The sequence below is a fragment of the Hyla sarda genome, chromosome 1 (assembly GCF_029499605.1).
Source record: "Hyla sarda isolate aHylSar1 chromosome 1, aHylSar1.hap1, whole genome shotgun sequence".
Lineage (NCBI taxonomy): Eukaryota > Metazoa > Chordata > Amphibia > Anura > Hylidae > Hyla > Hyla sarda.
In genome coordinates, this window is record NC_079189.1 from 524090891 (window position 1) to 524106566 (window position 15676).

The 15676-nt window shown below is 37.6% G+C and overlaps 1 protein-coding gene and 1 long non-coding RNA gene across 6 annotated transcripts in view; one reads left to right on the forward strand and one right to left on the reverse strand.

Annotated features, from left to right (window-relative positions):
• Positions 1 to 1620: 1620 nt before the first annotated feature.
• The window catches only part of VCAN (versican), a 188050-nt gene continuing 173994 nt past the window's right edge, over positions 1621 to 15676 (reverse strand). For all 5 annotated transcript variants that reach the window (XM_056538850.1, XM_056538885.1, XM_056538857.1 and 2 more), the window contains 3 exons: positions 5718 to 5862; positions 4042 to 4224; positions 1621 to 2887 (listed from right to left, as the gene is read on the reverse strand). In XM_056538850.1, the coding sequence (XP_056394825.1) occupies positions 2757 to 2887; positions 4042 to 4224; positions 5718 to 5862 (459 nt within the window). In that variant the 3' untranslated portion in view covers positions 1621 to 2756. The remainder of the gene's footprint in view (positions 2888 to 4041; positions 4225 to 5717; positions 5863 to 15676) is intronic.
• The window catches only part of LOC130290818 (uncharacterized), a 39946-nt gene continuing 30010 nt past the window's right edge, over positions 5741 to 15676 (forward strand). Inside the window, exon 1 of the long non-coding RNA XR_008847709.1 lies at positions 5741 to 5869. This is a non-coding gene — a long non-coding RNA (uncharacterized LOC130290818). The remainder of the gene's footprint in view (positions 5870 to 15676) is intronic.

Consider the following 15676-nt stretch of genomic DNA (forward strand, 5'->3'; position numbering starts at 1 on the left):
CACCCCTGTCCATGTCAGGAACTGCCAAGTTTGCTATGGGGATTTGCTCATGCTTCTGACATTCCCTGACATGTACAGAGGTGGCAGCAGAGGTCACTGTGGTCAGACTGGAAAGAACTACACAACTTCCTCTGGAGCGTACAGCAGCTTATCAGTACTGGAAGGATTAAGGTTTTTAAATAGAACTAATGATTAAGGCTCTTTAATATGCTTTCCTTCCTGAATGGCATATACAAGATAAGTGTACAGGCTCATGATACCTGCGCAAGACAATTGGACACTTGAGTGTTTATTGGTCTTTGTTATCTATAATTACATATTGTTCTATTTAGAAAATAATTAAAAACGAATAAATAAAAACACTATAAACCATATACTAGCAAACAAACAAAGTTTCTTTGGTGAAACAAAAGCAGATATAAAAAGTTACAAAGGTTTAGACTTTCATTCACAAATACCCAAAAGGTTCACATTATATACTATACAAGTTATAATATAAATACAGAAAAAAAAGTATTATGTGCATTGTAATAGTAGAAAAAAAAACATACAGGTCAACACTGTGGTGCATTGCTGTCAAGTACAAAGTATGATAAACACAAGGTGCAGCAGTCAGAGGAATGCATCAATCACACTACAAGTAATAAGGACTGTATGCCGAGAAGCCATACTATGGATATCTTACTTTATGGAGTGGCTATCTTCCAGCCTTGAAGCAACGGCCAAATCATCAAATGAGACGGCTTATTGCAATAAATAATAGAATTGTGTGGCCAGAGGAACTTCCAGTGAGCCAGAGCGCCCCCTGGCCCTGAAATGTTTGAATCTTCTAGCATTTCACTTTAAAACCAATGGTTGAACATTGTCCACATAGCATACATTTCAATGTTATCGCTAAGACATGCCTATGTTAAAGCATGCATAATTCATTGCTCAATAGATTCAATACATTTCTTCAAGGTGACATTACAGACTCTTGATGTTCACTATTTCCCTTATTTAAAGTGCACTTGTCGCATACACAAAGTAGAGGCAGCCATTCTGTAGGCCATTAATAGGAATGTATAGAGTCCAGAGTTATTGTGTCATGTCATTGGTACCCAGAGTATTTTCATGCTGTATTAAATATTGGTGCAGCCCACAAAATGGCTTCTTAAACCTTTGTATAGGCAAATGTACACTTTCATACAACGATAAATAACTAATAAGGGATCTTTAAATGTAGATAATTTAATGTACGTTCAATATAAATGTATATAAAGATTTTTATTTATTTATTTATTTTTACATTTTTAGGTAATTTTACCACAGTTGTGAGTGATCATACCTAAAGGTGATGTGTCCATTCAGGACTGCCCATTAGTTATAGGAATAGCCTATATGTATTTCAAGTGAGCAGGTATCCTGACTTCTTTATTTGTAAACTTACAGTAACTTAAAATATATTCAACTTGCTTATAAAAACAAGAGATGACATACTGATGCTTAGAATTCATAGTCGGCATGCATGGCACGGAAGCACCCTATAAGCTAAGTCAGTATGGCTTCCTACATTTATTCACAGCTGCCGCATTCATCAATAAACATTCATAATTTTATTTAAAAAGACCTAGAAAATGATTATATGTACAAAATTATTTACTTTTTTATTTTTAGTTTTCATTCTTTTTTTTTTTTTTTATACAAAACTTGTAGAACGCACCTTAAATTTATGCCAGTTAGTATTTTTGAAGACGTTGAAACAATTCCCCTTTTTTTGGTGATAACAACAGGAGTCTCCGTCTAGGTGCGAGTTATATGGTGCAAATTCAGACCTGAAATAGCTCGTGTTACCTGTGTTGCATCTATTTGTGCAGCAGTCTAGACATCATTTAAAAAAAAACTTGCATCCAATAAAATGATGCAATCTTAACCTATAGTCTGATGCAAATAGTTTGTGTATACGTCAGGTCTGAGTCTGCACCAATGACCCTTACAAATAGCTCTTTTTATGGATTATCATTTCTAAAATAAAAATAAAAAATAAAGACCTAAATTATTCATCCAAAAAATCAATTTTTGCAGAGTGGTCATGGATGGAAAAAAAGTAAAAAAAAAATAATAATAATAATAATATCAGTGGTGTGGAAATGGTGTTCCCCACATATATTTTTCTCTTTTTCTTCCACAACACAAAAAGTCATATGGCACAAGTGTCATAATAATGCACCTATAAAAAAAATTCCTCGTGTGGCACTTAGTTTTTTCTTTTTTCATGCCAAGGTTTTAGTTTTTTTTCCAGCCTTGATGAACTAGTATTGGCTTCAGTTAGTGATCTAACAGTTAAGCTGTATTGCAGTTATTAAATACGCCTGACTTTAGTATAACTACTTCAATTTTATGTACATGATTAGAAAACATATTTAAATCATCTTATTTACAAAGGTCATTGGAGCTAGGGTCAAGCTGCTTAAATATTAGCAGAAGCTTGCATTAATACAATATGTTTACTTGCCTTGGTGACACAAAACTACATTTCATACTAGAAGTACACTTTCTAGTAGGCTGGTTTTACGCTTACATCTGGTTTAGTTCCCTATAAGTTTTAACACTTGATTAAAAAAAATGTTCTTGTTTTCTTCTGTTGTTGAGTGATGCCATTGTCCAAAACATCCAAGATTGGATCAGCTAGAATGCTTCTTGAAATTTCAAAAGAAAGGCACTGTAAGTTAGGACTTTGGCAGATAGGATGTCCATTCTAGAGAAGTCTGCTGCATTCAACGTGGGGAATCCTGCCAAGTCCTGCTCCAACGGTGAAGATGTTTAGGAGTGTTCACTGGGTTCCACATCTGGGGTGGGCTAAATTTGTAGTAATATTTCTTGGAGTAAGTCCTTTGGTACATGGAAGCTAAGAATATAAAAGAGATTTGTGTTATCTCTGTTATACTAACCTAAAAAAAAACATTTACATCTTATACATTTAGATTAACACAACTTCAAAGGATTGTCTTATGACAAGAACTCTTGTTTATATGTGTTGTTAGATCATATAGACCTCATAGATGGGAGACTGCTGTTTTATATGTCAGAAGAGATGATCACTTTCGTTGACCCTACACCTAGGTGAATTATATATGATGCCTCTACAGATATGCCTCTACGGATATGTAGATGATGTCTATCATGGACAATAAGTTAGCTGATCCCATGTAAGCCTTTTTTTTGCATTTTGCATCAGCATTTATGATTTTATAGAATGCATATTATGCAAGGATGCAACCAAGTATGACCTCTTAAGCTTTGATCAGTCTCCAATTCTTAAACACATCTCTGTAATGTTGCGTGGTTGAGCCTGAAAACACATTGGGGGATTTACTAAAACTGTCTATCTTTGCACTAACTATTGTTTAACAGACAGTCTAAATTTGTGCATGGATTTATGATTTCTCTTTATGACTTGTTTTAAATCTTGCACATGCCAACTCTATATTGGCTTATAACAAGTGACTTCTACGTGCCAGAAAATGTCTAGTAGGCTTTGTATACATAAACGTCGCTTAAACATAGACAATCCTTAGCTAACCCTTTTTGATGGGTGAAAATGCAAAGTGTCTCCAGAATGAGGACTCTCTTCGCTGAATGCCTCAGCCACCACCATATTTGCCTCGACAGTGATGGCCCACTCAGCCACTTACCAACTGAGGTGGAACACTGCTGCAGCCAGTGATTGGCTGAGCGACCTATTACTCATAGAGATGAGTACGTCTGTAAAGGTGGGGGCCAGAGTGTTCAGCAGAGAAAGCCTGGCCTGGTTCTAGAGATTGCAGGAGGTCCCAGAGGGAGGACTTCTCGCAATCAAACACGTATCCACCAATTCTGTGGATAGGGGATACGTTTCTATCACTGCAGTACCCTTTTAAATGGGGAAAAATAATGGTCTGCAAATTGTAAACATTTACTTTACCTCTATTTATACTGGAATAGCAAGAATATTTTTCTACAATACAGATTATAACACTAAAGAGAACTAAAAATAGTTATTTTTTAAACGTCAATACTTACGTTTCATACATGTAACTTTAGGCAGATCCCACATTCCATCCCCTCTGCAACGTATAGTTGGCATATGTCGCTGAACAAACCCATCTTTGCAGTGGTATCGGATCATGGAATTTATTTCATATCTTGGTTTAGACTTTCCAAACGTCTTTGCATTTTCAACAAGAGGAGGTTGTCCACAGGCAACTAATAAAATAAATAGCCAGGTGTGAGTTACTGTGCATTTTTTGCATCAAAATTGTTCAAATCATTTTGCTGCCTTTAGGTAAATGTGACATGCATCAAGAGTCCAGAAAAATCGTAGCGTGAACTTGCCACCCGCCTTCCCAATTCCACGCTGCTCCTGCCAGCCAGCTGCAACTTAATTGTTTGCTAAAATAACATTAGACGTCTAAGCGAACCAATTATCTCTCAGCGCCGCAGACAAGTTCATAAGTTAACATTATGACTTGAAACCACAGGAAAAAAAAGAGAAATTAATAAGATATCTGCCAAAGCAGCTTATTATTTCACTGATATCCCTTCAAATGTTTTATGTGAATATCTATATCACACATATTAAGCATTACTAAAAAAGTGTGTAGATTTCTACAAGTTAGTTGGAAAAATTGGTACCCCTGGTGATTATTCCTAAAACTTCTTAAGACAATGGTCATCAAGCCATGGCTCGCTATCTTCTACATGCTGAGGATTCCAGTTTTGCCTGAATGGCGACAGGTTAAAGACTTCTGCCCTAAGAAATAACTTTTCATCAAGCCTTTTTGTGGACCAATCTGCTGGTAGAATGTATTCCCAGCACCTCCAAGCCTTGCTGCCAGGAAGGTAGCAGCCTGGACCTGGTGACCGACTGTGGATATTTTGGGTAGTATTCTTTATTTTATTTGGTAACAGTGTGGGTGCAGTATGAACAGCACAAGAACTTTGGGGGAGATTTTTAAAAACTGTCTAATTCTGAGTGTAAACTTAGACAGGCGCTCCAATATTGCACCAGATTTCTAATAGTGACTCTTTTGAAAATCTGGAGTATCTTACATTGTTTACTCTAATTTTAAGTCCTGTGCCCTTTTACCAAGGCCATGGTGTATATGACATAAACATGATCAAAATTAGGCACAAGTCATTTCAAAATTTCTTGAAATTGATGTGTACCACTTTTTTTTTTAATGAAAAACAGCATGACAGTCCCCCTCCTTTGTTTTTCTCTTGCCTAACAAGGATTTACTATTGCAAATGTGCCAAGAAACCTTGTCTCACCTGTATTATGGGTTTTTAGAGACTTTTTAGACTCTTTGAGAAATCTGACATGTTTTTATACTCTCTTGTCTAAGTTTACACTGTCATGAAGCTAGAAAGTTTTTGTAAATTGGCAAATGCACTGTTATTTTTATTACCATTATTATTATTGTAAATACCCTACAGTAGAAGAATTTGAGGCTTTGTACTCCTTTCTGCCATTGACATATTCATCATATCCCTTACATTTTTAAGGTATTCGATTCACTTAAAGGGGCATTCCCACTGTAACTATTTCTGGCATATCCTAGACCCCCCCCCCCCCCCTCCATGAGAAGAAAAGAAGTGATGTGGCATAATGTCATACATAGCCAACTAAATACTAATACTAAAGCCCCAGAAAACAACTAATCTTGTGCAATTTGTATAAATGTAAGGTAAAATACCTGTCCCCTTCTTGCAGGTGTATGTGAGATGGTAGTTGCAGGGCACGTCATTCCACTGTCCGTTCTCATGCCAAATGATCACGACACAATCTTCACCCGCCGAAAAGAAGCTGTCCGGTTGGTTTGGCCTCCAGTTTTCATATTGCTAAAAGGTAGAAAGTAACATTTCTTATAATATTGAACTTCATCATTCTTTTTGTATTCGGGGTTAACAATCCACATGTAACACTTTTCTTTTTTTTACTTACAAAATATGCCATGCTAGGGGTTGGCACTGTGAAGGTTCCAAACCAAAATACAGATTATTTATTTTTCTCTTCCCTTCTTTACTTATAAGGTTAAAAATTAACCAGTGCCAAAGTTTGTGTGTTTTCTCAACATCTCCCTGAGTGACATTTTATGACCTCACGCCTGATTACATCATCAAACACCTTTATCTTGGCTTAACTACTTGAGTTTTTCTCAAAGCTAATGCCAAAAATCTTTACAAGAACAAGTTCACTTTCAATTCCAAATTTTTTTTTTTTCATTTAATCTTCTCAGAGCAGCTTGGCCCCCTGCCCGTTGCCACAATACTTTGCCACGATTTCAAAGAGATAATAACACAGGTACTGTATATTATTTATGTATCATTTCTGTTAATATAAACTTCAAGGCTTGATGATTACATTAATGTTGGTTTTGTGACTCATACTGGAACCTCAGAGGGTTATTTTAGAGTCATTTGCATGTCTGCCGCAAACATGTTGTGGTACATTAAAAATAGATGAACATTTATACTGTAGCAAATATAAACATTTCATTCCAAACACGTTCAAGGTCATAATGCCAGCATTTAGAAAAGTAAAGGATAATAAATACAGCTAGAAAATAAAATTCATAAAGAATATGACAGCATAAACATCAGCCCTTTTTTTTTATTAATAGAACTATCTATACTCCTTTGTGGTAAACCAATGGCACCTGGTAGACCTGATTATCTATAATGGGGTACATTAGGCTTCCTTATTAGTGTCCAGCATTTAACCAGAAAAAAACACATTAATGTATGCTAGATTATCTGGAATTTTTGATTCTGGGAGAGACTCTGAACCCAGAACCTCAAATGTCAGCATCTAGTATTAATAATGTAGATTGGTCTAAATTATTGTATTAGATCCTAGTAATACACTAATGTAACTTAAGGTATGTTCTTAAGATCTGAGAATACAAAGACACAAAATAGCTTATAAATCTACTTTATAGACTATAAGGGCAACCCGTACAAATAATATGGCCTGTTAAAAGTAACATCAGGTGACTTTCCTTAATGAGAGGCATGGAACTGCCCAGAGTTCCCTTTCCACCAAAAGAAAACCATGGAAAGTAAAATGGTTAATTTAAACTTCTCTGTTGGTAAGTGGTTCAACAACTTCCATAGGTTCTCCCATGATGGAATGTGTGTTTAATGACCCATAATTCCCATGGTGAGAGTTAAAGTGAGTTCAATGACCCAGAATCCCCATGGAGGGATGTACGGTGTGTTCATTGACCCATAATCCCCATGGAGGGATGTAAGGTGTGTTCATTGACCCATAATCCCCATGGAAGGATGGAAGGTGTATTCAGTGACCCAGAATCCCCATGGTGGGATTTAAGGTGTGTTCAATGACCCACAATCCATATGGTGGGATGTAAGGTGTGTTTAGTGACCCAGAATCCCCATGGTGGGATGTAAGATATGTTCATTGACCTATAATCCCCATGGTGGGATGTAAGGTGTGTTCAATGACCCAGAATCTCCATGGTGGGATGAAATGTGTGTTCAGTGACCCAGAATTCCCATGGAGGGATGTAAGATGTGTTCAATGAACCATAATCCCCATGGTGGGATGTAAATTGTGTTTAGTGATCCAGAATTTCTATGCTGGGATGTAATGTGTTTATTGACCCAGGAGAATTAAAAAGAACAGTTGCATTTAGGTTTTTTTTTTCGCCATGATTTTTCCTCTTATTGTTAACACACCATAGTTGGAGAACTGATGTGTAAACTGAATGTAGTGGGACTTATAGTCAATACAATGTTTTAAGATAGCTATGTGTTACTGGCAATAAGAAGCCACCATCCATACCCTAACCAGATATTGGCCCCCTCCATCCACTAGTCTTGGTTTTCTCTTGTTGTAAATTGGTTTACACCAGACATTTCAGCTTCCGTCACTATTTGTAGCCTTGTTCAATGTTTTCCTTTAACGTTTAAGGACCAAACGTTTTTCTGCTTTTGCACTTTTGCTTTTTCCTCCCTACCTTTTAAAAATCATAACCCTTTCACTTTTCCACCGAAAAGAACCATATGGCGGCTTTTTATTTTGCACCACCAATTCTACTTTGTAATGACATCAGTCATTTTACCCAAAAATCTACGGCGAAAGGGGAAAAAAAATAATTGTACGGCAAAATTGAAGAAAAAAATCAATTTTGTTAATTTTGGGGGCTTCCATTTCTATGCAGTAAATTTTTCGGTAAAAATTACACTTTACCTTTATTCTGTAGGTCCATGCGATTAAAATGATACCCTACTTATATAGGTTTGATTTTGTCCTACTTCTGGAAAAAATCATAACTTCATGCACGAAAATGAATACATTTAAAATTGTCCTCTTCTGACCCCTATAACTTTTTTTATTTTTTGCGTATGGGGCTGTATGAGGGCTCATATTTTGCACCGTGAAGTTTTTATCATTACCATTTTTGTTTTGATTCGACTTTTTGATCTCTTTTTATTCATTTTTTTATGGTCTAAAAAGTGGCCAAAAATTCGCTATTTTGGTTTTGGACTTTGGAATTTTTTTTGCGCATATGCCATTGACCCTACGGTTTAATTAATTATATATATTTATAATTCAGACATTTCCACCACATATGTTTATTTTTATTATGTTTATATATTTTTTTTATATGGAATTTGGGAAAAGGGGGGTGATTTAAACTTTTTATAAGTAAGGGGTTAAGGTGTGTGTTTTTAAACTTTTTTTAAACTTTTTTTTTACACTTTTAGTCCCCTTAGGGGACTTTTAGGAAGAATCATTTGATTCCTCATACAAATCAATGTGGTTCCACTTGATTGATAAAGCCTGATCCTGCCAGCTTTCATCATTCTCATCGCAGGAGCCGTAATGGAAGGAGAGGTAAGCCCTCTGGCTTTGAGAGCGGCAATCTAAGGGGTTAATAGCCGGCCATGGCGATCGCCGCATATCGGCTATTAACGCTGGCCCCCAGCTACTGGAATCAGTTGGGGGCCGGCCGGAAAGACGCAGGCTCGAGTTGGGAGCCCGTACCATACCCCGTTAACAGCACATGGAGGAGTATACACGTCCATGGTCGTTAACTTAAATTTTTCTCTCATTATTGACTATGACAGTTTTATGAATTCAGCCATAAATATTTTCCCAAAACAGCAGTTTTTTTTTTAATTCTAATAAATTCTCCTTGACTCAGCATTTTTGGTTTTAGGCATAAAGTTGCTCAAGTTCTTAAAATGTCAATGCAGTCAATCTGTTATTTTTTATTTATTAATTTTTTCATCAAATAGCAGGAAAATGTAATATTGAGGCACGTGGCGCTATTCTTTTATTTCCAGCATGTTGGAAAATAAATGGCACGCTTTGCATTTATTGTTAGAGATTAGATGTCAGGCAGCTGAAAGCATTGATCGGGATTCTGGGCCGGCTCCAGGAACTGCTTCATTTGATCATGTTTGCCCTTGAAATTACTTTACAATATTGTTGGTTACTGTGTATAAACTTAGAAGGGAAGGTTCAAAGGAAAGCAAATGTGAGGATATGTGAGGATGGAATTTTGTGGTAAAAGAGTTAAAGGGGTATTCCCGGGATTTTTGTTTTTTCAGTGTTCTACAGGGGCTGTAAAGTTAGTGTGGTTCATATTATAGTGTCTGTACCTGTGTGTGATGATGGTCTCACAATTCTTACGTGATCTTTGCCCCAATGTTTATTATTATCAGCATACAAAATGAGTGTTGGTTTTCCAAGGTTGCAGTGCGGCCCAAGACATTACATCACTAGTCAGGTGATGAAAGGAGACTGTCTGCTTCAATGGGTGGAGTGACCGCTAGGTGGGAGGGAGATCATTCTGCAGAGAATTGTAGTTTTGCAACAGCTGGAGACACCCTGGTTAGAAAACACTGGTGTATTGTTTACAGCACATCATGGAAGAGAGCTCAGGGGTGCTTCAATGGGTGGGGTGGCTGATGTTTGGGTGGGAGAAAAGTGACCTCACACTTACAAACAAGAGATCTTGGGACTTGTAGTTGGAGGAAAGGAACTCCAGCAGGAAATAGCCATTTCACAAAATGATAGCAGTAATGTTATAATGGACTTAGAACATAGCCATTTAACTCCAAGACAAGCGCAGATCCTTCCTAAGCATGTCCATTACTTTCTGGCAGGTAAATACTAAAATCACCTTATGGTGGATAACTCCTTTAACTATGAATACAATGGTCCAGCAAAGTGGATTTTACATGTCAAAGAAAATTTTACAGATTTTTATATTAAAAAGGTTGTGTGTGGTATTTCAGCTCAGTTCTTTTGAAGTGAATGAAGACAAGTTGTAACACACACCCTAAGGACAGGGATGGTGCTGTTTTTGGAAGAAATTAGCTCTGGTTTTCTATTCTTGGACAACTCCTTTAACAAAAGTTATCATGAGTTACATGACCAAAGTAGCTCTGCAGGTTAAAACTGATCTGCCCTCAAAAAACCATGTGTGAATATAAGCACATGGCTGCTGGACTTACCTGGGCTCTTGCCAAACAGGTAAACACTCCCTAAGCACTTAAGCCTAATTAACATAATAACAAAAAGGCTTATGTCTGAGCACTGGAAAGGACTATGGAGATAAAACAAATGTTTATCTGGAATCCTGATGACTAGCCCTATCTAGCCATATCCTTATTTACACCCTTTTTTCCTGCTTTTAGATCAATGTTAAGCAAAAAACATTTTAGATTCTTCATAGCACTGCAATGTTTCTACTAGTAAAGAGAATAATACTGGTAGTAAAGGGTGTTTCTTAAAATTATAAATAAATAAATATATATATATATATATATATATATATATATTGTGCACATTGGATTACAGTGCATATAGATACATTTTAGATTCATAACCAGAAGGTAGATTCTTCATACTGCCAGCTTTTTATCTTCTTAACAGACAGATCACAGTTTTTCTCAGAAGAACAGTGCCACCTTGTGGAGAAGATGACATAATACACCTGAGTAGTGGATTGTTATATGCCTGGATATAGTAAATGGTGAACAACAGTCAGACTCTTTGGCCGACATTTATCCTTGTCTTTACACTGTTTTTTTGTGTCTAGAAAAGGCGCAAAAAAGGCACAAGCAGGGTTTATTTGTGCCTTTTTTGTGCCTTTTTGAGTTGCAATCTACTGATTTTGACAATACACATGATATGGAAGGATTTTATGAATTGCGCCTTTTTGTGAAAAGGTACAAAGCCACTGAAAAGTCTCTAAAACTGCACCAGCCCAGACTTAGCTTAGCTTTTTTGTGTATGGGAAGAGAGAAATTTCGGAAATGTGACCTGCACAAAATTTATCAAATGCTCTGTGACTATTTAATACATTTGGGACGGCATTTATCATTGTAGGTGTACGTGAAACATTTTTCTACACCTTTTTTTTTGTGTGCTGTAATGTGTAGGAGCCCCACATTTATTAAATGGTCACAGGGCATTTGATAAATTTTGTGCAGGTAACATTTTCTGAAATTTCACTCTTCACATACACAAAAAAGCAAAGCTAAGTCTGGGCTGGTGTAGTTTTAGAGACTTTTCAGTGGCTTTGCAACTTTTTTGCGCCTTTTCACAGAAAGGCGCAGTTCATAAAACCCTTCCATATCATGTGTATTGCCAAAATCATTGGATTGCAACTCAAAATCAGCAGAAATGTGTAAACCAAAAGGCGCAAAAAAGGGGCAAATAAACCCTGCTTGCGCCTTTTTTGCACCTTTTGTAGACAACAGTCTAAAACAGTCTAAAGATAATTACAAATGTCGGCCTTGGTGCTCCTACACATTACCAGAACACAAAAAAAAGGTGTATAAAATGCTTCACTTAGACCTACAATGATAAATGCTGGCCTTTATGACTATTTTAGCAATTGGTACACCCAAATAATGAAGCAAGAAAAGTTAGTGGCCGGCATTTATCATTGTAGTGTAAGTGAAGCATTTTTTGCACCTTTTTTTGTGTGTACTGATAATGTGTAGGAGCACCACATTTATTAAATGGTCACAGAGAATTTGATACATTTTGTGCAGGTAAATATTTTCTGAAATGTATCTGTTCACATACACTAAAAAGCTAAGCTAAGGCTAAGTTTCCACTTGTTTTTTTTTTTTTCAGGCAGTTTTTGGATATCTGCCACTGCAGTTTTTGAGCCAAAGTCAGAAGTGGATCCATAAGAGAGGAGAAGTGTAGGTCCTTCCTTTATATGTCCTATTCCTTTTGAATACATTTCTGGCTTTGGCTCAAAAACTGCAGTGGCAGTATTCCAAAAACTGCCAGAAAAAAAAAACAAGTGGAAACTTAGCCTTAGTCTGGGCTGGTGTAGTTTTAGAGACTTTTCAGTGGCTTTGCGCCTTTTTTGCGCCTTTTCATAAAAAGACGCAGTTGATAAAAACCCTTCCATATCATGTTTATTGCCAAAATCAGTGGATTACAACTCAAAATCAGCAGAAATGTGTAAACCAAAAGGCACAAAAAGGCGCAAATAAAGCTTGCTTGCGCCTTTTTGGCGCCTTTTCTAGACACAAAAAACTGTCTAAAGCCAATGATAAATGTCGGCCAATAAGTCATAGTATTTTGCCTTATAGTTTTTCATGGACATCAAATAGAAAGCAAGTGTAGTGAAAAATTTGGTGGCAAGAAATTAGGTTTTGTTCATACAACTATCATGGTTTCTGACAGACGGACTAAATTTACTTATATCGGGGTCTATCCAGTTATGTGGTGTTATAAGAAGAATAGCGCTGCACTATTCTTCCCATCAAATCTTATAGACCTACAGATAGAGGCTTCAAACGGATACATTACCCTAAACCAGGGTTTCCCAATCAGGGTGCATACAGATATTGCAAAACTACATCTCCCAGCTCGGACAACCGTAAGCAAACTGGTTAGAGAACACTGCCCTAAACACAGAAACACTATTAATGGGGATGTATTATGGGGATATACATGTCATGAGGGTTATTCTCGCTAGTCTTCAGGTAGATGGCAGCTTGGGTTCCGGGCTGGTCATAAATAAAATGTGTAAAGAGACACAGTTTATGAAGATTTTCTTTTGTGTACACAGATGTCTCATTGGCATTGTGATCTTTTATGGGGTTATATAAATAGTACGTCGGACTATTTCGGATGCCATATAAGGTAACTGCTGGACTCAGCAGAAGAAAATAGTCTATAAACGTCTGTGTTACTCCTAGAAAGAAATATGCTACAAGACACTGGCACCAAGACGACACCGAAGCTATGCGAAATATATTACAGACTTGCCCACTTTAAACAATCACTTTGAGTTAAAAGAATCACGGATGAAAGGGATATGTGTTTTTTCTGGCCTTTCTTTAGGATAAGCAATTGATATTAATCAGTGGGGGACCCAGCTCTCTGCACCCCTCCCCGACCCCATTCCATCCCCCTCTATTAGCTGCTTAAAGGGACTAACTCTGAATTCCTTTCTTTGTTTAACAGCTCTGTATTTTTGTAGTGGCGGTGCCTGGTATTACTGTTTCCTAAAGTTCTATAAAACGTAGTGAATGGGGCTGAGCTGAAATGCAAGGCCACTAGTAAAAGTGTGAAGCTGTATATTATGGAGCAGTGTAAATAATGGACACAGTGTCATGGCTCCTTTAAATAGCTGATTGACTGATCTAATAATGATTGTCCATCTTATGTATATGTTATGTCGTGTTACGGGAAAAGGGGGAGAATGCAAAGAAAAAAGAGAGGAAGATAAATAGAGAAATGATTGAGAGAGAGGAGAAAGAAGTGAGTAGAAAGAAAGAAGAGGGACAGGAGGAAGAATAGAAAAATAATTAAAGGGGTTCTCCGGTGGAATTTTTTTTTTAAGTCAACTGGTGCCAGAAAGTTAAAGGGGTACTCCGCCCTTAGACATCTTATCCCCTATCCAAAGGATAGGGGATAAGATGTCAGATCGCTGGGGTCCCGCTGCTGGGGACCACCGGGATCGCCGATGCGACACCCCGCTATCATTACTGCACAGAGCGAGTTCGCTCTGTGCGTAATGATGGGCGATACAGGGGACGGAGCAGCGTGACGTCATGGCTCCACCCCTCGTGACATAACGGTCAGCCCCCTTAATGCAAGTCTATGGCAGGGGCGTGGCGTGTCCCATAGACTCGTATTGAGGGGGCGGGACATGACGTCACGAGGGGCGGAGCAGTGACGTAATGATGCTCCTGCCCCTGTATTGCCCGTCTTTACACACAGAGCGAACTCGCTCTGTGCAGTAATGAGAGCAGGGTGCCGCAGCGGCGATCCCGGGGGGTCCCCAGCAGCGGGACCGTGGCGATCTGACATCTTATCCCCTATGTTTTGGCGGAGTACCCCCTTAAACAGATTTCTAAATTACTAAAAAAAATCTTATTCCTTCCAGTACTTATCAGCTGCTGTATACTACAGAGGAAGTTCTTTTCTTTTTGGATTTTTTTCTATCTGTTCACAGTGCTCTCTGCTGACACCTCTGTCCATGTCAGGAACTGTCCAGAGCAGGAGAAAATCTCCATAGCATACATATGCTGTTCTGGACAGTTCCTGACATGGACAGAGGGGTCAGCAGAGAGCACTGTGGTCAGACAGAAAAGAAATTAAAAAAGAAAACAATTTCCTCTGTAGTATACAGCAGCTTACAAGTACTGGAAGGATTACGATGTTTTAAAGTCATTTACAAATCTGTTTAACTTTTTGGCACCAGTTGATTTAAAAAAAAAATTTCCACTGGAGTACCCCTTTAAGAGATAAGAGAAACATGAAAGGAGAGAAAGAATTGGAAGAGTAGAGAATTAAGTGAGAAGAGAAAGATGAGAGGAGAGAAGAGAACAGGGGAAGAAAGAGAAAGGGATAAAGGAGAAGGGAAAGCAAATGAGTGAGAGAGGACTGGGAAGGAAAGATACGACAGAAACAAGAAGAGAAAGAAAAGAGAGAAAAGATAGTGAGAGAAAGAAAAAGAGAAAAGAGTAGAGAAAGAGAGAGTAGTGTCAAGTGAGTGAGAGAAAGATGGGAAAAGAAAGAGAATAGAGGAGAAGAGAAAAAGGAGAAACAGAAAAAGCATTTAGACATTGATATATTTGATACAGTGATACATTTCAAATACTATCTGTCTCCTTTTAATGACTAACTTGGACAACTATCTGTCTAGACCACTGTTTCCCAACCAGTGTGCCTCCAGCTGTAGCAAAACTACAACTCCCAGCATGCCCAGACAGCCAGTCCGTGCATGCTGGGAGTTGTAGTTTTGCAACAGCTGAAGACACACTGGTTGGAAAACACTGGTCTAGACTGCTGTAACCAGGAACAATACAAAACTTTTATTCCCAGCACAATACAGCAAGCTAACACAAGGTGGTGCTATGTCACAATGACTGTTAAGCTTGGAGAGTACAGAAGTATATTCTCACAGCTCGCCCTTTATATTTATTACTAGACATGTATTTAGGAATTTTAGGTTATTTTTTATGTTGTTTACTTTAGGAAATATAGGCACTAAGAATAGCAGAGTGAAATATTACTGCATCAGCCATTTGTTTTACTTTACAGTCCCCGTTAAAGGTGTACGCAGCCCATTGCTATGAAGGGTTTTCATTTAAAATTATGGGACTTAAAGGAAAACCAAATAGTATGCTGTATGAAATA